This window comes from Saccoglossus kowalevskii, chromosome 16 (assembly GCF_978046115.1).
Source record: "Saccoglossus kowalevskii chromosome 16, keSacKowa6.1, whole genome shotgun sequence".
NCBI classification, from domain to species: Eukaryota; Metazoa; Hemichordata; class Enteropneusta; family Harrimaniidae; genus Saccoglossus; species Saccoglossus kowalevskii.
The window spans coordinates 28681398-28706090 of record NC_140656.1 but is presented as its reverse complement, the minus strand read 5'-3'; the positions used below and the strand labels follow the sequence as shown (position 1 = coordinate 28706090).

The 24693-nt window shown below is 37.7% G+C and overlaps 2 protein-coding genes across 2 annotated transcripts in view; one reads left to right on the top strand and one right to left on the bottom strand.

Annotated features, from left to right (window-relative positions):
- The window catches only part of LOC102809699 (uncharacterized), a 100488-nt gene extending 87368 nt beyond the window's left edge, over positions 1-13120 (top strand). The window contains exons 4-6 of the mRNA XM_085490975.1: positions 2797-2880; positions 6599-6682; positions 11458-13120. Coding sequence (XP_085347101.1) covers positions 2797-2880; positions 6599-6682; positions 11458-12179 — 890 coding nt within the window. The 3' untranslated portion in view covers positions 12180-13120. The remainder of the gene's footprint in view (positions 1-2796; positions 2881-6598; positions 6683-11457) is intronic.
- Positions 13121-17169: 4049 nt separating this feature from the next.
- The window catches only part of LOC100378089 (uncharacterized), a 31224-nt gene continuing 23700 nt past the window's right edge, over positions 17170-24693 (bottom strand). Inside the window, exons 2-8 of the mRNA XM_002739865.4 lie at positions 21467-21625; positions 19789-19886; positions 19487-19539; positions 19125-19335; positions 18858-18928; positions 18623-18710; positions 17170-18258 (exon numbers count right to left, since the gene is read on the bottom strand). Of these exons, the coding sequence (XP_002739911.1) occupies positions 18020-18258; positions 18623-18710; positions 18858-18928; positions 19125-19335; positions 19487-19539; positions 19789-19886; positions 21467-21625 (919 nt within the window). The 3' untranslated portion in view covers positions 17170-18019. The remainder of the gene's footprint in view (positions 18259-18622; positions 18711-18857; positions 18929-19124; positions 19336-19486; positions 19540-19788; positions 19887-21466; positions 21626-24693) is intronic.

Genomic DNA, 24693 nt, shown 5'->3' with positions numbered 1-24693 from the left:
GCTATAGGCAGTTTGCATTGTGAGCTGCTGTTCACTATGGGCAGTAGGCATTATGAGCAGGTGTTCACTATAGGCAGTTTGCATTGTGAGCAGCTGGTCACTATGTGCAGTAGGCATTATGAGCAGCTGGTCACTATGGGCAGTAGGCATTATGAGCAGCTGGTCACTATGGGCAGTAGGCATAATGAGCCGGTGTTCACTATAGGCAGTAGGCATTATGAGCAGGTGTTCACTATAGGCAGTTTGCATTGTGATTTGCTGTTCACTATGGGCAGTAGGCATTATGAGCAGGTGTTCACTATAGGCAGTTTGCATTGTGAGCAGCTGGTCACTATGGGCAGTAGGCATTATGAGCAGGTGTTCACTATGGGCAGTAGGCATTATGAGCAGGTGTTCACTATGGGCAGTGGGCATTATAAGCAGTTGGTCACTGTGGGCAGTTGGTCACTGTGGGCTGTTGGTCACTGTGGGCTGTTGGTCACTGTGGGCTGTTGGTCACTGTGGGCTGTTGGTCACTGTGGGCTGTTGGTCACTGTGGGCAGTTGGTCACTGTGGGCAGTTGGTCACTGTGGGCAGTTGGTCACTGGGCAGTAGACATTATGAGCAGGTTTTCACTATGGGCAGTAGACATTGTGAGCAGGTGTTCACTATGGGCAGTTGGCATTATGAGCAGGTGTTCACTATGGGCAGTAGGCATTATGAGCAGCTGGTCACTATGGGCAGTAGGCATTATGAGCAGCTGGTCACTATGGGCAGTAGGCATTATGAGCAGGTGTTCACTATGGGCAGTAGGCATTATGAGCAGGTGTTCACTATGGGCAGTGGGCATTATAAGCAGTTGGTCACTGTGGGCAGTTGGTCACTGTGGGCTGTTGGTCACTGTGGGCAGTTGGTCACTGTGGGAAGTTGGTCACTGTGGGCAGTTGGTCACTGGGCAGTAGACATTATGAGCAGGTTTTCACTATGGGCAGTAGACATTGTGAGCAGGTGTTCACTATGGGCAGTTGGCATTATGAGCAGGTGTTCACTATGGGCAGTAGGCATTATGAGCAGCTGGTCACTATGGGCAGTAGGCATTATGAGCAGCTGGTCACTATGGGCAGTAGGCATTATGAGCAGGTGTTCACTATGGGCAGTTGGCATTATGGGCAGGTGTTCACTATGGGCAGGTGTGCATTATGGGCAGTTGGCATTATAAGCAGGTCTTCACTATAGGCAGTTGGCATTGTGAGCAGCTGGTCACTATGGGCAGTAGGCATTATGAGCAGGTGTTCACTATGGGCAGTAGGCATTATGAGCAGGTGTTCACTATAGGCAGTTTGCATTGTGAGCAGCTGGTCACTATGGGCAGTAGGCATTATGAGCAGCTGGTCACTATCGGCAGTAGGCATTATGAGCAGGTGTTCACTATGGGCAGTAGGCATTATGAGCAGGTGTTCACTATGGGCAGTTGGCATTATGGGCAGGTTTTCACTATGGGCAGGTGTGCACTATGGGCAGTTGGCATTATGGGCAGGTGTTCACTATGGGCAGGTGTTCACTATGGGAAGTTGGCATTATGAGCAGGTGTTCACTATGGGCAGTAGGCATTATGAGCAGCTGGTCACTATGGGCAGTGGGCATTATGAGCAGGTGTTCACTATAGGCAGTAGGCATTATGAGCAGATGTTCGCTATAGGCAGTTTGCATTGTGAGCTGCTGTTCACTATGGGCAGTAGGCATTATGAGCAGGTGTTCACTATAGGCAGTTTGCATTGTGAGCAGCTGGTCACTATGGGCAGTAGGCATTATGAGCAGCTGGTCACTATGGCAGTAGGCATTATGAGCAGCTGGTCACTATGGGCAGTAGGCATTATGAGCAGGTGTTCTCTGTGGGCAGTAGGCATTATGAGCATGTGTTCACTATGGGCAGTAGACATTATGAGCAGGTGTTCACTATGGGCAGTAGGCATTATGAGCAGGTGTTCACTATGGGAAGTTGGCATTATGAGCAGGTGTTCACTATAGGCAGTAGGCATTATGAGCAGCTGGTCACTATGGGCAGTAGGCATTGTGAGCAGGTGTTCACTATAGGCAGTAGGCATTATGAGCAGGTGTTCATTATAGGCAGTTTGCATTGTGAGCTGCTGTTCACTATGGGCAGTAGGCATTATGAGCAGGTGTTCACTATAGGCAGTTTGCATTGTGAGCAGCTGGTCACTATGGGCAGTAGGCATTATGAGCAGGTGTTCATTATGGGCAGTGGGCATTATGAGCAGGTGTTCATTATGGGCAGTGGGCATTATAAGCAGTTGGTCACTGTGGGCAGTTGGTCACTGTGGGCTGTTGGTCACTGTGGGCTGTTGGTCACTGTGGGCAGTTGGTCACTGTGGGCAGTTGGCATTATGAGCAGGTGTTTACTATGGGCAGTAGGCATCATGAGCAGGTGTTCACTATAGGCAGTTTGCATTGTGGGCAGGTGTTCACTATAGGCAGTTGGCATTATGAGCAGCTGGTCACTATGGGCAGTAGGCATTATGAGCAGGTGTTCACTATGGGCAGTAGACATTATGAGCAGGTGTTCACTATGGGCAGTAGACATTATGAACAGGTGTTCACTATGGGCAGTAGGCATTATGTGCAGGTGTTCACTATGGGCAGTAGGCATTATGAGCCGATGTTCACTATGGGAAGTTGGCATTATGGGCAGGTCTGCGTATTCAATAATGGTAGCAATTCAATTGTTTCTTAATTCTGTATCATTATTCATATTGCAAATTGCATAAAAATAATTGTTGTGTATATATGCTGTTTCAGGAGAGAAACCATTTGGTTGCGAGTTATGTTGCGCCAAATTTAGTCGTCTATCAACTCTCAAGTACCACATGATGGTGCATAAAGGTGAGATCTTATCATATCTTATACATCTCTCTTTAACTCTTTCATTACCAGAACTTTTAGACCAACATTTTGGTGTCACATTTTGATATAGCTTGTATTTTTCTAGAATTCTCTGTTAATTCTGGCTCAAATGTAAATTTCTTGAGCCTCGTTAAAAAATTTTGAATAAAAAATATGGAAAATTCTGCAAATTTATTTTGTGGCAGGTGTCAAAAGTTGAATTTAGGTTCAAAGTTAGATAAATTTGATAGATAATTTTTCTCATATTTCTTGTACTTTTTTGCTGCTCTGGCACATCATGAAGTCTGTATTGGTTTGTTTGTGTTGTCAAGATGTCTGGTTTTTCCAATACATTACTAACCCTGAAGTCTTTCTTCAGTGAATAAATTGCCTTGAGCCAAAATAGAATTGCCTGTTTGTGCATTCCTTAGTATCAGATAGGTCACCTGCACACATATATAACATGTTACTTAATCCCTGGGTCATAACTCAATAACACTTATCAGTGCAAAGTTCCTGAAGTAAACTGATAAAACTTGTTTTAGGTCGATAGTTTTACTGATTTGGCCAAGAACGAAAAGCAATAAATTTCAATTTGTTGTCAAAAATACATTTTTTGATGGACTTGTGTTTTTGGTTCTGTCCATCCATGTGTGCCTCCGTCAATCGTCATATCTTGGACATGCATGGACAGATTTTGTTCAAATTTGTTACAAAGACAAGCCATAATTGGATACATGTGTATGTTGACTTGTTTTTAGTCTCCATTCAAAACAGAGACTTATAATTTGCTCTCTGTCTGTCTGGAGTCGTATTTCAGAAACTTCTGGACCGAATCCGTTCATTCTTTACATATTGGACATGCAGTGGTTTAGCTATTCAATGCAAGATGGCTGACTGCATGGTGTTTTTTCAATCACATCAAATATGATCGACTGGCAGCCATCTTTTTTTGTTCAAATTTGGTATATACATGTATATTATACATCTTGTGATGCATGTTCACAATCGGATCCAAAATGGTTTATTGACAGCCATCTTGTTTTTTGAAAATCTATCATTGACATGCTTTTTCTTCTCCTTCAAATTATGTTAGGATACATGTCCAATCCAATCCAATTACAATCAGATCAAAGATGGACGACTGGCAGCCATATCTATTTATGGCCATCTCTTTCACCTATGTATTGTTTTCATTGATATTTTTCAAACATGTGTCATAAATGGATACATGTTCATTTTAGGATTTGATTAAAGATGGCCGTCTGTCTTGTAGAGATACATGACTTGTGCATGATGATTCATTTTATGACCGGATCAAAGATGGTCTACTGCCAGTAATCTTACCTTTTGGCCATACAACTATATCTCTGATACCCATGTACAGTCCCACATCATAATACATGCCTATATTTATTTATAGGAATAATTTCCAAAGGTTGTTAAATGTTGATAGTCAAAAAATCAAAATAATGAAAATATTAATAGATGTGGTGAAACAAATCTATAACTGTTTTAATATACAAGAAAATTCAATTAAAAGTAAAATGTTTAAACCAGCTGCTTCAGAAAATACAAATTAACCATTTTTTTATGTCTAGAAATTTGAGTGTCTTGTTAGTGTTAGTTATTATTTATGTTTTCTGAGTTTTTTACTTTATTGTACTTTTCATCAAAATCTCAAATATGAGGTACAATAGCAATAAAGATTCTATTCTGAATAAAAAAAAAATGTACACATAGATCATTTAGGATTAATTAATAAATGACAAAATTTCCTTCTAAGATGCATATTAGCTCATAAAACTATGAGTGTGAGTAAACTTTAACTGAATACTCCAAGTTGTATATATTGTCAAACATAGATTCTCTGTTAGTCACATGTTCATGTTTGAGTTATGCTTCATTCTCATTAAATTGTGAGGTACCTTAATTTTCTGCCATGAAAACATTGTTAGAAAGGGTATCATTTGTTAACAACATAACAATTAAGATGGCAAAAGTTTCCTTACTAGAAACAAGGACTTTACTTTAGCTTGAATAAAAAAATTGCATAAATATGAGAAATAGCAAATACAAATATAAATATATTAGATTGCAAACTTCTGAAAAAAATTACCAGGTCACATGATCAGTGATTTTATATCCGATGTGATTGCATATAATATGCATGTTGCAATACATGTCGATAACAATTCAATTTGTGATCAGATAAAAGATGACAAACAGAGATTTTTCACAGATTTGGTGCAAATTTTGTACAAAGGCAGGATGTTTTGGTTTGCTATTTGATTCAAGATGTCCGACTGGTTAATGTGTGGATTATACACTTTTGTGCAATATCAGAATCTAAGAGTTATCAATTTTATGGAACATAAATGGATAAGTGCCATTTGAAATAACACTGTATTTTTAACATGCTGAATAAACATTTATTTATAATCGTACATAATTGACAGTCACTAAAAAAATGAATGGGGCCCATGTCACAGACAATGTTATTATCTAATTGTTTTTTTATAATAGTGCTTTTCATCACAATGCTTTTTTGCTGAAATTCTGCCAGAAAAACTGAAATATAGGTCTGTGTCTTATAAGTAATTTCACTTCAAAATCTAGGGTATCTGCATCCTCAGGTTAAAAAAAAATTGTGTCCAAACCAGGATCAGATTTACAGACCTCCCATCTACATTGTACTACCATATATGCACATTGTTGAGAGATTCCTATCACTTATCAATGTGTGTACATTTATATGAGGCACTACAAAGCAAGTCCAAACCTGTAACGTCCTATCAACTCGTAGCCTCGGGATGAGTATCATCAAAAGAAATGTAGTATTCAACAAGGTTACGAAAATCAACAAAGAAATATTAAAGAATTGTGAAAATATTATTTGCAAGAGTTTAAACAATAAAATAAGATGAAAACTTTAATGTTATTGTCGATTTCTTTCTAATTGATTTGACATATAATGAGGTTAAATATACGGAGGGCTCAAACTCATGTACATTTGAAAATTATTTTTGAAATATCAGTCAGAGCTGTAGTTGTCGCGCATGGGCGAGATGTATGGGACTCATATATACAAAGATGGCGACTTTGACTGTTGCCCAGATCAATGAGTACAAACTGACACGTTTCCAAGCTTTAATTAGGTAATTTTAATGTGATTGGAAGATATCGAAGGAGTCACCGGCGGTAATCAGTGCAAGTCGTGCCCAGGTCAAACCTCATACTTGGGATTTCCATTTGAAGAGTGCATTGGATTGTGGGAAAATCACAAATGTAGAACATGCGCAGTGCGTTGACTACCGCACTCTAACCTCTTCAGCACCAGACTTTCTCGCCCATTTTTTTGTGACTTTTTCTCAATTTTTCTACAATATTTCTGGAAATGAACCCTAATTTTGGAGCCAACAGACAAAATTTGAGTCAATTTTCAGTTTTTACTAAAACAAATTGGCTATTTTTGCTTCAATCTTCTGAAGGAAAGTGCAGACTATAAACGGGACTATTTTGTGAATTTGTGATGAAAATAGGGAACTGGTGGTGAAAAGTTTAATAAATAAATAAATATAATGTGAGCGAATCATCGAATAGAGTGGAATACTTGCTTAGTCAATGCAATCACTTTGTTTGTATTTTTAATGTGACTAATGTCACTAAATATATATAATATAAACATTAGTTTTTATCCTTTTTTTTTTCATTACAGGAGAGACCAAATATAAATGTGATGTTTGCAGTAAACAATTCCGGCATTTGAGTCATTACAAAGACCACTCCAGGATTCATTCTGGTAAGGAGGATCAAAGTGCAAAGTTCATAGTTCAAATGAATTAGATGGTAACAATATTTAATCAAGATTAAATCTTGTTTGAATCCTATGAAATATCTTCTTCAACAGTTATGTCATTTACTCTGGTGGTTGGAAAATTACTTTGTTATAGATTATTACAAATCCATTTAAAATAAGGTTGTCATACTTCTTACTATGGTAACAGAGTTAATACAAATACTTCAGTATTAGAGTTTTGAAAGTCTATTATCCAAATTTGTTGTTTTGGGAAATATGTTACATTGAATATGCAGTCGTCAAAAGTGATTGATATAACAAGAAATTATGGTAAATTTTTTTGTAAACAAAGAATTTAAATTAATCAAAAAGGATGATAGAATGTAATGATTAAAACAGATAATGCATGTTGTCATGACAACTACCTCCTTGCCAATCAAACAACACACACCAAGACATGACATGACTGCATGCAGGTTTTTAGTGCAGGGAGCAAACAGTCAGTCTTGTTTACCTTAGATGACCTTTAATCTTTTGTCACTACTCCCAAAATAAACCTGCATATTTTCTTTCTATATTCTTTCAAAAATCAAGATCTGTAACCAATTATTTGCTGAATCATAATCACTGGAAATATCCAAACTGCTTTCAAGTTCACCATTTGACTTTCCATTGTGGAAATCATGAGCAGATTTTTGCTATAGTCCTATTATTGATTTTTTTTTTGTTAATTATAATAACAAAGTAATTTCACTAGTTAGTATGCAAAGTGCACTTGGTCATGATTTTCAAGAAATGGGTTTCTATTTAAAAAAGTTTTTAACAAATTGACAGATAACTACAATGTAAAATTCTATAATGAGATACCTACAGTCATATTACCTTGCATGGCCTATGAGCAGTTCTTTAAGATGACTTTTAATATGGTATTCAGAAACTATTGCAATGGAAATGGGCTGCTAGGCATTAAACATCCAAGCACATAAACCAACCATTCATATTCATGCTAAATTGACATTGCACAATTGTTGTTGCCATGGTTACAATGAGACATTAACAAAAGATGAAAAAAAATGAGGTTTACTGCAGATTTATTTCCATAGAGACTCAGGTGAATTTTGTATATACATTATTTTTAATATTACAGCTATACTTTGATAATTATCAGAATAGATTTATGGACACAAAGATGACACCATCTCCATGGTTACCATCCTTGGCAGTTTGCTTCATAAATTCTATACTAGTATTAAATTAGTTAATTTATTTAATTATTAGTCATTAAATTATGATGAACTACCAGTAAAAGACAAGAAAATACAGGAATTTGTGACAATGGCAATTAAATGCATTTCCTGGACATTTTAATTAATAGATTGATGTTTAGATGTGGAAGGTAGGAGAAAATAACTATGACTGGACATGTAACCCCATCTGCAACCATTGGATGAACAATGTAGGGATTGGTAACAAAGCCTTGATGGAATCCTTGTTTATAGTTTATTTTGGAAGAATCATCGTCAAATGATTGAAGCAAAAACTGAGACGTATCTATGTTGGCAAGACTGAAAATCCCAAACCACACCCTATGATCTTGCTAATCAGGGTACTATGCCAAGATCGCAAACCACACCCAATAATCTATCTAATCAAGGTACTATGCCAAGATTTCAAATTACACCAATGATCTAGTTAATCAGGGTACTATGCTAAGATTTAAAACCACACCCTATGATTTAGCTAATCAGGGTACTATGCCAAGATCCCAAACCACACCCTATGATCTAGCTTATCAGGGTACTATGCCAAGATTTGAAACCACACCCAATGATCTATCTAATCAGGGTACTATGCCAAGATCCCAAACCACACCCTATGATCTAGCTTATCAGGGTACTATGCCAAGATTTCAAACTACACCCAATGATCTATCTAATCAGGGTACTATGTCAAGATTTCAAATTACACCAATGATCTAGCTAATCAGGGTACTATGCCAAGATCCCAAACCACACCCTATGATCGAGTTAATCAGGGTACTATGCCAAGATCCCAAACCACACCTTATGATTTATCTAATCAAGATACTATGCCAAGATCCCAAACCACACCCAATGATCTAGCTAGTCAGGGTACTATGCCAAGATCCCAAACCACACCTTATGATCTATCTAATCAAGATACTATGCCAAGATCCCAAACCACACCCAATGATCTAGCTAATCTGGGTACTATACCAAGATCCCAAACCACACCCTTTGATCTAATCAGGGTACTATGTCAAGATCCCAAACCATACCCAATGATCTAACTAATCGGGATACTATACCAAGATCCCAAACCATACCCTATGATTTAGCTAATCGGGATACTATTCCAAGATCCTATACCACGTACACTCTATGATCTAGCTAATCAGGGTACTATGCCAAGATCCCAAGCCGCACCCTTTGATCTAGCTAATCAGGATACTATTCAACGATTGTTGATAGGCAGTCATAATAAAAAATTTTACTGCAATTTATGCATTTAAAAATGAGGAAAATATCAAAAGAATTTCAGGGCAGTCGGGATATTCCATACTTTCCATACAGCATCTCTTTTTCAGACGTTTTTTTAGCTCTGCTGTAAACTTAGTATATGGATTGAAGCTGTTCATATTACTAATTGTTTATTGTCAGCCAGTCGTCTGCATCAACTTTTCATTTGTTTATATCATGAAGACATCTTCAAATCTCTATTTTGATGAATATTTTTGGTAAAAGTACTATTTTATAAACGGATAGCATGATTGCTTAAATTTTTAATATGTCTACACCTCCACTCTTGAGTCAGAGTCTAAGTCAGATTAGCTCATTTTGTTATGATAGTTAAATGCTTTGAATTTAGTGAATATTTTTGGTAAAAATTGCTATTTTTAACTATATCAGCTGACAGTCTGCTTATTTTACAGTACGTGTCTCAGCCCCACTTGCCTTACAGCTCAGTGAAATCTAAATCTGAAAATTATTTTTGGACAAAACATCAAATATAAAGGTGCTTGAATTTTAACCTATGAACTTATTAGCACAGAGATCTGTTAAACATGTCTAAGACTGAGTATTTCCATTTAAAATTAAGAAAAGATATATTCAGTGATGTCAGGGGGGGTATTGATCGACTCATTCCTCTCCTGATGGATTTCAATATGCACAGCTATTGATTCACTCCCCATCCTTTGCCTGAATAATTTCAGGGGAGCTATTTACTCACTCTTCATCCCTGCCCGACTGTTTTCAAGGGATGACTCACTAATCATTCCTCACCTGACTTGTTTTAGGGGAGCTATTGACTCGCGCTTCATCCTCATCCTGACTGATTTCAATAGGGCTATCAACTTGCTCCTCATCCTTTTCCTGACTAATAACAGAGGACCTATTGAATCACTCCTCATCTCTCTCCTGACAGATTTCAATGGAGCAATTGAATCGTAGATTTTTACCTCACCTGACAGATTTCGAACCAGATATTGACTCACTCCTCCATTCCTCACCTGGTTTCAGAAGAGCTATTGACTCACTCCGCCATCCCTAACTAGGCTTCTGTTTTTGGACAAATGAGTGTGTATAGTTTAAGCCAATATAGAGTAGTACATTGCTGGAGTATGCTCAAACTGCTAAATTTTATTTTTATTTGTCATTGATCGGACTCTGTTTTAATTTTGATTCAATCAAATATGGCAAACTGGTGGCCATTTTGGATTGTAAATCTTGTCTACCGGGTATATATGCTAATACTTGAACACTACCAGTTCACAAAGATGACTGAGTCTAAGTCAATGTAACTTAGTATGACAATAGATCGGTAATTAGGTACTGGTGCTTAGAATTTTGTTTTTTGAGATTTGATTCAAAATGGCACGCTGTTAACCATTTTTAGCTCTGCTGTCGACTTTGTCAAGCGGAGCTTATCATATGAGTGATTGTTCGTCGTCCGTCGTCGTCGTCCGTCGTCTGTCGTCCATGTCAATGTTTTACTTTTTCGACTTCTTCTTGAAAACTACAAGCCTGAATGCTTTGATAATTGGTGTATATGTACCTTGGGTAGACCTCTCTCAGATTTGTTCATTTCATTATGATATCATCAATTCTCTAATTTTGGTGAATATTTTTGTCATTTTTGGTAAAAAATGATATTTTCAACTTCTTGTTAAAAACCGCAAGTCCAATTGCTTTGATATTACATATATAGGTACTATATGTGGTCCTCTCTCAGATTTGTTCATTTTGTAATGATATCTTTAATTCTCTAATTTTGGTGAATATTTTTGTCATTTTTGGTAAAAAGTGATATTTTCGACTTCTTGTTGAAAACCGCAAGTCCAATTGCTTTGATATTACATATATAGGTACTACATGTGGTCCTCTCAGATTTGTTCATTTCATAATGATATATTCAGTTCTCTAATTTTGGTGAATATTTTTGTCATTTTTGGTAAAAAGTGATATTTTCAACTTCTTGTTAAAAACCGCAAGTCCAATTGCTTTGATATTACCTATATAGGTACTACATGTGGACCTCTCAGATTTGTTCATTTTGTAATGACATCTTCTGTTCTTTAATTGCCATGTGCATTGCTAACAGCGGAGCTATCTCAGCCGACAGGCTGCTTGTTTTTAAAGTGCTTCTACATTTATGTGCTTTATTAGGTTATTAATTGCTGGTGTCAAACCTATACTCAATATGACCAGATTCATAATGTCACTAATAAAACCTGAACTATGTCTTGTTATTTCTAGGTGAAAAGAAGCATCGATGTGAGGTTTGTGGAAAACAGTTTGGTAGAATTGGTCATTATAAGGACCACCTGAGGATTCATACTGGTGAGAAACCATTCAAGTGTAATGTGTGTAGTAAAGCCTTCTCACAGCGTTCTGGAATGAAGTACCATATGGTGAAAGAACATGACTGCTCTTCTTCTGATGATCACAAAATTTCATCGTTTTATGCCTCCGGAAATCAAAATATGATGGCTGATGCAGTTGCCATGGATATCAAGGATGAGTCAGCTGTCAGTTCTCCATCAATGAGTGTATCATCGTCTTCATTAGACAATTCTGTGAGTAAAGATGAAGAAAGTGAGAATGAGGATGAAGATTTGGAGGATGATGATAATAGTGACAACGAAGAGTCTAATGATGTGATTAATGGCAAAGAGGATAAAACACCACAAAAGAAATCAAATAGAAAAGTAGATGAGCATAACTCTTTACTCAAGCAGGTTCTCTTGGAGCCGATGCCAAAATACAATGTTAATCCCATTTCCACTAATGGGGGTGAAACTACCGCTACTCGATGCAAAGAAACAAGCGACCGAACAATCAGTGATTCAAATGTCGACAGTCATTCCATTTATTTAAGTGAAGAAATTTCAAAAGATTTTGGGGAAATGAATTTCCCATCACCAGTTAATGATGCTCCCATGGTGCATCCTGTTCTCCAGGAATATACCACTTTTTAGCTGGGGAAGGTCACTCTACTTTTCACAACAACTTTTTTCTCTACATGCTGTCTTATAATATCATGTTTACTCTGTATTAGAAATGAGTATTAAATAGAAATGTATATACAATGTAGAAGATAAAAAGCTGCCTGTTCAAGTTTACAGACCTAATTATTTTGACAAGGCACAAAGACAAGCACACATTCTTACATATACAGCAAACTTGTATTTTTAATCTGCTTTGTGAAATGTACAAGTTTTGAAGGAATTTGAGATGTAATAGCAAACAGCGAAGGTAAAACTAAGATTTGATATTTGGCCGACATCTCATTGACATGCATCTTTTTTTATTGTTTTCACCTGATGAATGTTCTTGTATTAATTAATTAATTAATTTTCACTTAAATCAGCATTTTATTGAAAACGAAAACATCATCAGTACTCAGTGAAAACATGAAGAATCAGTCTTAATGTACTTAATGTCACCAATTTGTTGAGAAAAAAAATGTTTCACTTTCATAATATATTTCTGTGTTATGTTGGCACACTGATCGACTACTTTTAATAGTGTTAATATGTTGAATGCCAACGTCAGCTTTTGTCACTTTCACTAAATAAACCTGTACATTATTTTGATATTTTCACAAAGATCTGTTAGGAAATTATCTCTATTTGGTTTAAAATTAACAACAAAATCATAGAAAACTAAATTAAATGTAAACAATTTTTGTTGTTGATATTGAAAATGTTATTTGTATTCTGACGTTTTGTACAAAGTGATGATTGACTTGACAATAGTAGTAAAATGTAATACTTGCTTAATTATTACAAATTTCACATCAACCATGTCTATTCTCATTTTTTGCTAGGGTGCCTTTAAGCAGACCCCCTAAGCCAATATATGGAATGAATCCTATATCTGTTCATTAAAAGTTTATTGTTAAATATTTATTAAAGCAGACCCTAATAAGTGTGTTTACTTCTGCAGATACAGCGACTGAAAATGTTGCTGCCTTTGTAACCCGAAGTCAACTTGTTGGACTTCTCAAACCTCCATCAATTATTTCCATATTTATTATTTGGTCCAAAATTAATGAAATTATAGAAACCTGCGTTAGTGACCTCCTCTATACAAAGATCACTTTTAGGAAGTGGTGGAAGTGAGTGAACACGTGGTGGAAGTGAGTGAACACGTGGTGGAAGTGAGTGAACACGTGGTGGAAGTGAGTGAACACGTGGTGGAAGTGAGTGAACACGTGGTGGAAGTGAGTGAACACATGGTGGAAGTGAGCGAACATGTGGTGGAAGTAACATGTGGAAGTAAGTGGACATGGTAGCCAGTGAGCGTAGTGAAAGAAAGTTGATATGTGGTGGCAGTGTGTAAACACATGCTAGTAGTAAGTAAACATGCGGTAACAGTGTGTAAACACATGGTGGTAGTAAGTAAACATGCGGTGACAGTGTGTGAACACATGGTGGTAGTAAGTAAACATGCGGTGACAGTGTGTGAACACTTGGTGGAAGTGAGTGAACACGTGGTGGAAGTAACATGTGGAAGTAAGTGGACATGGTAGTCAGTGAGCGTAGTGAAAGAAAGTTGATACGTGGTGGCAGTGTGTAAACACATGCTGGCAGTGTGTGAACACATGGTTGTAATAAGTAAACGTGCAGTGGCAGTTTGTGAATGGTGGTAAATAAACATGCAGTGACAGTGTGTAAACACATGGTGGTAAGTAAGTAAACATGTGGTGACAGTGTGTGAACACATGGTGGTAGTAAGTAAACATGTGGTGACAGTGTGAACACATGGTGGTAGTAAGTAAACATGTGGTGACAGTGTGTGAACACATGGTGGTAGTAAGTAAACATGTGGTGACAGTGTGTGAACACATGGTGGTAGTAAGTAAACATGCGGTGACAGTGTGTGAACACATGGTGGTAGTAAGTAAACGTTCGGTGACAGTGTGTGAACACATGGTGGTAGTAAGTAAACGTGCAGTGACAGTGTGTGAACACATGGTGGTAGTAAGTTAACATGTGGTGACAGTGTGTAAACACATGGTGGTAGTAAGTAAACATGCGGTGACGGTGTGTGAACACATGGTGGTAGTAAGTAAACATGCGGTGACTGTGTGAACACATGGTGGTAGTAAGTAAACATGCGGTGACAGTGTGTGAACACATGGTGGTGGTAAGTAAACATGCGGTGACAGTGTGTGAACACATAGTGGTAGTAAGTAAACATGTGGTGACAGTGTGTAAACACATGGTGGTAGTAAGTAAACATGTGGTGACAGTTTGTAAACACATGGTGGTAGTAAGTAAACATGCGGTGACAGTGTGTGAACACATGGTGGTAGTAAGTAAACATGTGGTGACAGTGTGAACACATGGTGGTAGTAAGTAAACATGTGGTGACAGTGTGTGAACACATGGTGGTAGTAAGTAAACATGTGGTGACAGTGTGTGAACACATGGTGGTAGTAAGTAAACATGCGGTGACAGTGTGTGAACACATGGTGGTAGTAAGTAAACGTTCGGTGACAGTGTGTGAACACATGGTGGTAGTAAGTAAACGTGCAGTGACAGTGTGTGAACACATGGTGGTAGTAAGTTAACATGTGGTGACAGTGTGTAAACACATGGTGGTAGTAAGTAAACATGCGGTGACGGTGTGTGAACACATGGTGGTAGTAAGTAAACATGCGGTGACTGTGTGAACACATGGTGGTAGTAAGTAAACATGCGGTGACAGTGTGTGAACACATGGTGGTGGTAAGTAAACATGCGGTGACAGTGTGTGAACACATAGTGGTAGTAAGTAAACATGTGGTGACAGTGTGTAAACACATGGTGGTAGTAAGTAAACATGTGGTGACAGTTTGTAAACACATGGTGGTAGTAAGTAAACATGCGGTGACAGTGTGTGAACACATGGTGGTAGTAAGTAAACATGCGGTGACTGTGTGAACACATGGTGGTAGTAAGTAAACATGCGGTGACTGTGTGAACACATGGTGGTAGTAAGTAAACATGCGGTGATAGTGTGTGAACACGTGGTGGTAGTAAGTAAACATGTGGTGACAGTGTGTGAACACATGGTGGTAGTAAGTAAACATGCGGTGACAGTGTGTGAACACATGGTGGTGGTAAGTAAACATGCGGTGACAGTGTGTGAACACATGGTGGTAGTAAGTAAACATGTGGTGACAGTGTGTAAACACATGGTGGTAGTAAGTAAACATGCGGTGACAGTGTGTGAACACATGGTGGTAGTAAGTAAACATGTGGTGACAGTGCGTGAACACATGGTGGTAGTAAGTAAACATGTGGTGACAGTGTGTGAACACATGGTGGTAGTAAGTAAACATGTGGTGACAGTGTGTGAACACATGGTGGCAGTAAGTAAACATGCGGTGACAGTGCGTGAACACATGGTGGTAGTAAGTAAACATGCGGTGACAGTGTGTGAACACATGGTGGTAGTAAGTAAACATGCGGTGACAGTTTGTGAACACATGCTGGCAGTAAGTAAACATGCGGTGGCAGTTTGTGAACGCATGCTGGCAGTGTGTGAATAAATGCTGTCTGTTAGTGTGTATTCTGCTGTGGTCGCGTGAATATTTACTTTCTAGATATAAATGTCGGTACCTATGTTGGGACCAACGTATTACTTCATGTATAGATACGTCATGATTCTTGTATAGATACGTCATGGTCCGCTGCTTTGTTTTGGCTTTTGGACTTGAAGTGTGGTGGTCGTCGCGCAGAGCGTGTTCGAATTTCACGTAAATAAACAATGTATTTTACACGCGTTGTAACCTAACGGTTAGTCCGAACGCACGACACCGTTGGAGGCGTGGCCTTTTCAGCATTTGTCAACAACCAATCACAAGACTGGTTACGAACCAGGTGAGCAAGGCTAACCGAGTCGTGACCTCGATGTGGTTCGTAACCAGTTTTGTGATTGGTTGTTGCCAAATGCTTACAGGCCACGCCTCCAAACTTTGCCGTGCGTTCGGGCAAACCGTTAGGAATTCGTAAATGGAGTCAATTTGTGTAGTTTTCTTGATTTATTCTGCAGATATCGGTAAAATGTAGACAAGGCTTTGGCGAAATTTGAAGGAGCAACTAATATTCTTCAACCTGGTATTTTTTTTAGATTTTATTTTTCATTCTTTTCGTCTGTTTTTTCGAGTTTAAAAAATGTGAGCTGGCTGGAGCCTTCATCCCTTGTCTATTTCTTACACTAGATACCAGCCGATAACACCCCCCCCCCCCGCTCATAGAGACTGCGTATTACAGTTGATTATAGTTCCTGGGCTCCCTGTGATAGCACTATAATTTCTGCTTCGAGTGAAATGAATTTGAGGAGAGGGGTGCCATGATTCATTGTGATAACTTCTAGTAATCGTTACCGATATCCCTGATAGTTGGGAAGGGCCACGAGCACGTGTTTTAATGTGTTCTTGACCATAGTCAAAACATAGCCATCGTGACCATTATTTACTTTATAAATGGGATCGAGAAATCGGTGATTAAACCATGTTCATAATGTCTTTCCTGATCCAATTCAAAGCACAATACAAGGTAACGTTAATCCATTATTTTTGCCACGAGTGGAGTGTAGCAGTGTAGCTAAAATTGATCTTCAAGATGGTGATTACACCAGGAAGCACCTAGTTACCTTCCACAAATTAAAGCTGAATAATTGTTGCCGGCTACAATACCAAACAAACACATCGCCTGCTGTTGGTTATGTTCATGGTTGTTCTATTAGACGATCGGTTTTTGTATATGGTTGCCAAAATACGACGACGTTAGATGAGACTATAGCGCATGTACATACAGTTACAGTGATAGTATCATTTTAAGTGAATCCAGTCATTACACTATACTGCCGTTCGTAATCCTTTCGTAACTAAATATATTCCAGTATAGAGCCCTAAGAAGATGTTGACATTTCTCGGTATTCATGCTTTTAGTAATGCACAATTGGAATTAGCCCTAAAAGATATACAACATTTATATTTTATTTTAATGTAGTTTGCCTTGAAACAATTGCACAGATGAAATCAGTTTCTGTTCGATGTCGATATGTATAATTTGAATAGCGCCACCTAGTGGCAACAGTTAAAACTTTTTTCCTTGCTGAAATAAATACATTTTTATTTTATTCTAATGCAATGTATTATTAAATTATGGCATGGAAATGTTACTGGGTTGTAGATTTAGAATCCGGTGGTAAATATTGTGTGTGTTTTCCCTTAATGCTGTAATTGGTATTCAAATTATAGTATTTATTATAAGATACATTTATTACATATATAAAAAAACTTTATGAAGAAATATCACCATGGTATAAATTGATCAACATATTCGATTGGTATTCCATCAATATTGAAATCGGGTTCACGGTTAAGATTTCAGGTGACAAAAGGCTATTGACGATAGTTTAAATACAAACAGTAATAAGAAATTATAAAAAAAAAAGATTTTCAATTGCAAGTAGAAGTTGATGTGCACGGACAATCCAATTGATAGCAGCTCAGCAACGTGAGATGAGATGTGTTTGCAGACGGATCGAGCTTGAACTGAGAAATGGCAGTTAAAGCAGCTTTGTAGAGTGTAACGCATTTTAGGGAGGGGGAATTTATTCCAAAATATCATAACCTCATAATGCACATCAGGAGCCTTCAATCGGAATATTTTAATGTTCCGTACAACCATCTGTTTCGAATATCAAAATGAAACAAGTGACTTTAATGGCAAATTATCTTCTTGAAACGGCTTCCAACACATTGAAAGATATCCTTATATCAAAATGGAATAGTCTGCGGGATTACACAATCTTGAGATTAACTTATTACGTCAGGTGCGCCTAAAGTTGGTTGTGACCTCGGTGATGACCCTGGTGACCCAGTATCCTCATCTATGCCCATATTTGGTGGTATGCCAGGTGACATGGCATCAATGTCAACATTTGTAGGTATTCCCGGGGCTTCTCCTTCTCTGTCCTTTCCAAACATTCCATCTGATGATCCTTCGAACATATCGCCAACATTTATGCCAGGCCCACTTGGAAATGTGCCAATTTCTGTAAGGTACATTAGAATATTTAGATTGCACAGTACTTGGTGAATATTGTAACAAATTAACGAAATTTTTCATAATGGTTATCAAGTCTTGTATGCAAATTATGTAAATTTGGACATCAACATTCTGTTGACAAAAAGTTTGTTTAATTATAATTGGCAAAAACGCAGATATAAAATTGGATATTCCATATTATTCATATTTGCAACTGCATTTACAGTACTGTGTCACTACCTTCCTATCCGTATGACAGCCAGTGACTTAGCTGGCTTTCCTGATGTGTTTGGCATACTAGTAATCTTCCAGGAAGGCATCGAGATGCAACAAATAATCATGTAATATTATAAATACACAATTGTACCTACCTTTGAGTCTGACTAGCTCTTGTTCGACTCCAATTACTCGCTCTCGAAGTCTATGTATTTCTTCTAGTAGTGACGTCAACTCAATTACCTGAATAATTATACGCATGAATTGAGATCCATTGTAAACCCATATCACGTGATTGAAACACTAAATATATAAACTGGCAGATTCTTGTACGATGAGAACTTAATTGAACAAAAATGTACAATTATATTATTTAATGTTAAACTTTACCGTTATTCCTGATTCTCCGCTGTCTCCCTTTTCTCCTTTTATTCCCGGCAGACCGTCATCACCTGGCCTACCTAAGCAATAATATCATGAGAAGATAACAGATGAATCAATTCAATCAATTGAAGGGATCATTGTCCCGGAGTCTTTGTCAAAAACGCCAATATTTTATTTGTTATTTATAATAGAAACGTTTTAAGCCAAAAATGTATTTTGTATTTCGACGTAAACATGATTAATTTACCATAAAAACTAAATTAATTGTCATACCTGGTATTGCTGTTCCCGGTATTCCCTGAGGTCCTGGTGCACCTGGGGGTCCCACTGGACCCGGTAACCCCGGCATGCCTGGAGATCCAGGGGGTCCCATTCCACCACTTCCAAATGGTACCTTCCTGGGTGATCCCGGTGTGGGTGAGCTGGTCATTCCTGGAATGTCTATAGGAGCTGGAATGTTGTCCCTAGAAGACGATGTTTCTATCTGGATGGGAAATAATGTATACATAATAGAAAACAATTTTCACATTTCTGAGAAACTGAATTCACGCGCCCTCTAAATCCGCCATTGAAAATCATCCGCCCCAATTCATTTTTTAAAGTTCAAGATCATATTATAAAAAGTATATTCTTACCAACAGATTAATTTTATCTTCTAACGATTGTAGCCTCGTGCAATTAAAACATTCTGTAGAGAAACGAGAACATAACTAATATAAATAAATATATTCCATATATGGGGGTGTTCTGTTATTGTTCACAAATGAATATGGTCCTTTTAAAATATGGGATAACTGGAACTGTTCGAGATAATTCATATCATAATTTTCACGTGGACGCTTTAACTCGCATGTCTATACAGCCACCATTTGGTTGGTTAGAGTGTTGGATGTCAGAGGTGAGCAGCCAATAAGAGAATTGCTTATATAACACTCACCTTTTTGACAATTTGATCCAGTGAATCCCGGACAACATTTCATTTCGGTTGTGTGCACTGTTTGAAAATCTATTCTATAAATTGGACGAAACATAACTCTGGGGGAAAAAATAAGAATTTATCTTTATATTTATTCACGTAATCAATACAGGTGATTTAAATCAATGTTTCCATGACAACAATCCAACTGGCCATTACAGGAAACAATCTAGTATGAGTCAGACATGATGGAAAATTACAGCACTGGTGGTCTGTCATTGGCAATACGGGAAATTTGCCGGACCCCAGTATCATGTATTAAGTGGCTGAAGCAACCATGAAGTAGAACCAAAAAAGACTGGAGAAAAGTATACCAGGCTTTAATTCTGTTTTCACCCTAGTACGTGGATAGGTACACAATGGAAGTCATTGTCTCATGACCGGCAAGTTTGTTGCCGCTATGATCTACAAATGCATTCATAGCAATGAAACTGAAACGGCGGAAATGCATGGGTGTCACTTGTAAGAAAATATCGCCAACTGTGCTTATAGTTTTAACTTTCGAAAATCTTACATCCATTAATATTTTTGTAAACAGTATCCAGTACGACTGTAATGGCGCCGGAAAGGAGCAGATTTCAAACGAACGTGCAATTGATTTGTTCGTTATTTATCTAACCCAGTGTCGGAAGCTAAGTAAACGTGCAATCGTTTAGTTACACGTTGATTGCTACAAGACTATGCTGACTATAGTTTCTAACAATTCCCCGGGTAATGTAAAGGCAATTTGTTAATTGATTGGCTAGGTCGTGAGTACGGGGCGCAATGACTCTCTTGAGAACAGAAACATGTCGTCAGAATCCAGTACAATTGTACCAAAGTGTTTGCTTCCTATAAGTTGTATGCCTGCGAAAGTAAACTGTCAAATCAATGTACTGTGAACGAATACTGCGAACCCATCAACGGGGACTCGGAGGCTGTCTTCGTCTTGTTTTCAGTCTCAAAACAAATTAGGGTTATCGAATCAATGACCTCTGTACCTGATTGCCGGGTCATTGCACCACTACATGATACTAATATGAAACACGCCAAGACATGGTTGACAGATGACGTAATCCAGCGATATTACAGTATTCTAGCGATATATGTTACTATGAATCAGCGCCATCGCAGGTGAACGGTTTAGCCCGAGGAGGGCTTCTTAAAGATTTGATGTTCTAAAAAAGACGTGGTCATGGGAATTAGTCGAAACCCCGATCAAGTACTATATATTTTCAAGAATTATTTGAAAACAATATTCCTTGGACACGTCTTTACAAATGTGACAACGTCAAAAAAGTATGAATTTGGATCTTTGGTATGTCTGCACATCCTCTATCAAGATATAGTGGTGATGAAATGGCCGAATAACGGACCTTAGTTTGCGTAGTTGCCCCTGTAATATATAACTGAGAATATATATACAAATATCCGCAATACATTTTCCGACTACGATGTTCATAGATTTCTACAACCACAAATGTATCGAAAACCAGTCTATCATTGTATATGTTTTGGAGGATGGGACGTGACGTTATACACACAGCTAGCTGTCATTTTGCAAGAAACTCTCGCGAGAACATCGGGTTTTTCTACGCCGCTACCAAGTGACGAAAAAGTAACACAACCCGCGAGAATTTGCTTGTATAAATGTTTTTACCTGAAGGAATGTCCACAATTTCTGTCACGTGACGAGAATGGCTGTTTGAGTTTATAATTGCACCAAGCTTGTTTAACTTTCTCCACGTACATCTCGGTTCCGTTACGTACTCGACACGAGACGTGTTTTGTGACAGTATGTTCACACCAATTACCATTCCTAGATAACAGGATTAGAATATAGAAATTTGACAACATGGCATAACACAGCTTAAGCATTCTGGACATCATAGGTATTTCAATTGGCATATTCCACGCATATTTATAACCAGAGTGGGTAAGTGTCATCCAATTATATGTTATATGCTTTTCGTCATCGCCTCGTTCGAAATTTCCTTTCACCATCTCGTTTATGATTTGTAAATATGCGAAATAACCTTTGACCTGATGCTCGTTAACACGCTGAACACAATACTTTCTTGTCTTTCAGTGGTAAACATTATAAATGCCTGTATGACGTAATTACTGGCAAATATTAGGACTTTGAGTAGAACCATACCTAACATGTTTGTTAAATCTTGAAACAAGAAGGAGATAAAGCTGCCGCACTTCAAGCAGTCTACTTCGGTTATGGTATCAATTTCCTGGAATAATTTAATTGGTAATGGCTTGGAAGATGGGGTTTGTGATACTCCAGTAAACAGTGCACACATTTACCACGCTTTATAACCGTTGGATTCACTCATACATTTTTAATATCTTATATGTTCTTGATATAATTAGGAGCCAATTGTATGCGCCCTCTACCGACAGCCTAAAACAGAACCATCAGACGGTGGATGGCATAACTCACACGAGTAAGGAATAAGTTACCGAATTGAAAATAAAATTTCGTTTGTTCCTATTTATTCAATAACATGGTTTCATGCAAATACGATATTTGAGTCCTAATTGTTTTCGACATTTGTAGCAATATATGTATTAATTCATTTTTCTGAGTGAACAGGTACATTTTACCAAGCGTGTATCCATCTTCTATCTCCATTACTGCAGTTGAGGGGTTACGTCACTGAATAGATGGTACAAATTCAAACTAGAACAACAATACATTTTTCTGATCTTAGAATCCAAAATTAACCAATTTTTAAACCAAGGAAAGGGAAAGGGTCATGCACTGAAATCCAGAGTCTGGAGTATTAAAATAATTATCAATATTCAGCTTATGAAAAGTGAAATACAATTTTTATTTTAAAAAGTATGTTAGTGACATTCTCTTATCCCAGATCCCATTTTAATATATTTTAAACATCTTTAATATATTTTAAACATTTTGTATACATAGTCTGCAATAATGAATGCTCACATGCTATGTAGAGAAAAAATTAACCATCCCACAATGCATTGTGTATATGCTCAGTAACTTCCTCAGTAGATGTAAAACTCGAATATGGCTTTTAAAACTGCGTCACATACTAGAAATGATCCGTACATGGCACGATCTGTAGACCGCACACATTGACGTATTGCCATAAGGGGTATTTTATTTAAAGCTACAAATAATGCCTGGCGTATCGAAATGGTCTGCAGGCGCCCAAGATAATGCTACACCGTCTTGACAAAAGTAGACAGACCAGTTTCTAGAAGTGATCAGTTGAGCTCGAAGACGCCGAAACACTGTTTACAAGCTTAATACGGACATTTAAGTCGACTTGAATGCACGTCGGCCATATTAAGTTTGAATTATGAGAGGGGATTTACTATCAAAGATATCATATGTCATCCCAAATGGCTGAAATTGATCACACACAAAAACAAAATTTTTCGTCACGATACAGCTTTGAATCCACATTTTGTCGTGTAGCACTTTGTACATTGCAGCTACTAGTTTTGCTAAAGGTATAGATTTGTTTTTGATATGTTAGAAATATGCGTAAATGGGAGTTTCAGAAAACCTAATTGGACTCAATCAGGCAGATACCAAACATTGTGATATCAATTTGTCAATATCGTTTCATCAAGCTCGTGTGATGGTTTGTTGGGAGAGGGTTGTGGTAGTGATAGAAATAGTCAAAAACATGAAGCGAGTTATATTATACAATGTGCGTTTAGGAAATACTGTTCATATTTTCATATCATGGTGTTAAAACAAAAACAGTTTGCTGGCACGCATTTTAGGATTGTTGGTTTGTAAGTGCTCCAAAACTGTCATTGACAACATACATTTAACATCGAGCGAAGCATATATAAGAATGACCCGATAGGAAAATAGTATTATTTACTTTCCGAGTATAGACTTTTCACTACTTGTGAATAGGATTCGCCAGGCGTAGTGTTTCTGCACAACAACATGGCCGGCAGCCTGAGTGCACAGTCATGGGTTCACTGATCATTGGAGGTGGCATTCATTATGTCATATTAAAGAAAAATTGACATTTGACCAGTCTAACATATCTCTGGTTCAATCGTATTGGTCAATTTGCGAAATGTTGGTTTTTATGCACTTAATCTTAGGGATTTAACATTGTTGTTTTAACACAGAGAGCCAAGAAAATATTAATATAGTAGCGTGGCGTACCGGAAATCTCGAATTTCTGTAGTAGGATTGCGTTTATTGCTTGCTATACTGTTATACCGACTGTATGTCCATCACTTTATTTATTTACAGATACACCCAGAAGCACCGTATACCAACCAGTCACTTAATGCTAGATAAAAGTCTGCATAAACAGCTACATGTGATTAATATAGGCGTATTAAACTCATTTAGATAACGATGTTTCCTAAAAGAAAAACATTTCCAACGGTTTCCAGTAGCAAACATCCGATCATTTCTTTATCAGTACATTCATACTGATATATACCAGGGGAGATATCTACTCAGTTTGCACGGTGGTCCTAGTAGCATAATACCATTGGTATATCTGACGATGAAAATATACAAATACAAGATATGCGTATGAACAAGCGCCATCAACGACGATTTGTAACATAGAATCAGAGAATGGCCGGGTGATGATACGGACTTTAGTACAATTTTACGTGTGTACATTTACGTGTTTTAGTATTACTATGCTTTCTAAAAATCTTAACAATGTTACCATGGATACCAGTTATTTGTCACTGTAAAGTTAATAGTGTCGGCGATTTGTCAGATTTCAAGTTTGTCGAATATCAACAAATAAGTCCCTTATGTCCACATAAACTGTGTTCCGATGCAACGTTCACGGGGAAATGAATTCCAAGCATGCTGGGTAAAGCATGTATAAATAAGGCCAGCACCCGTGAGAC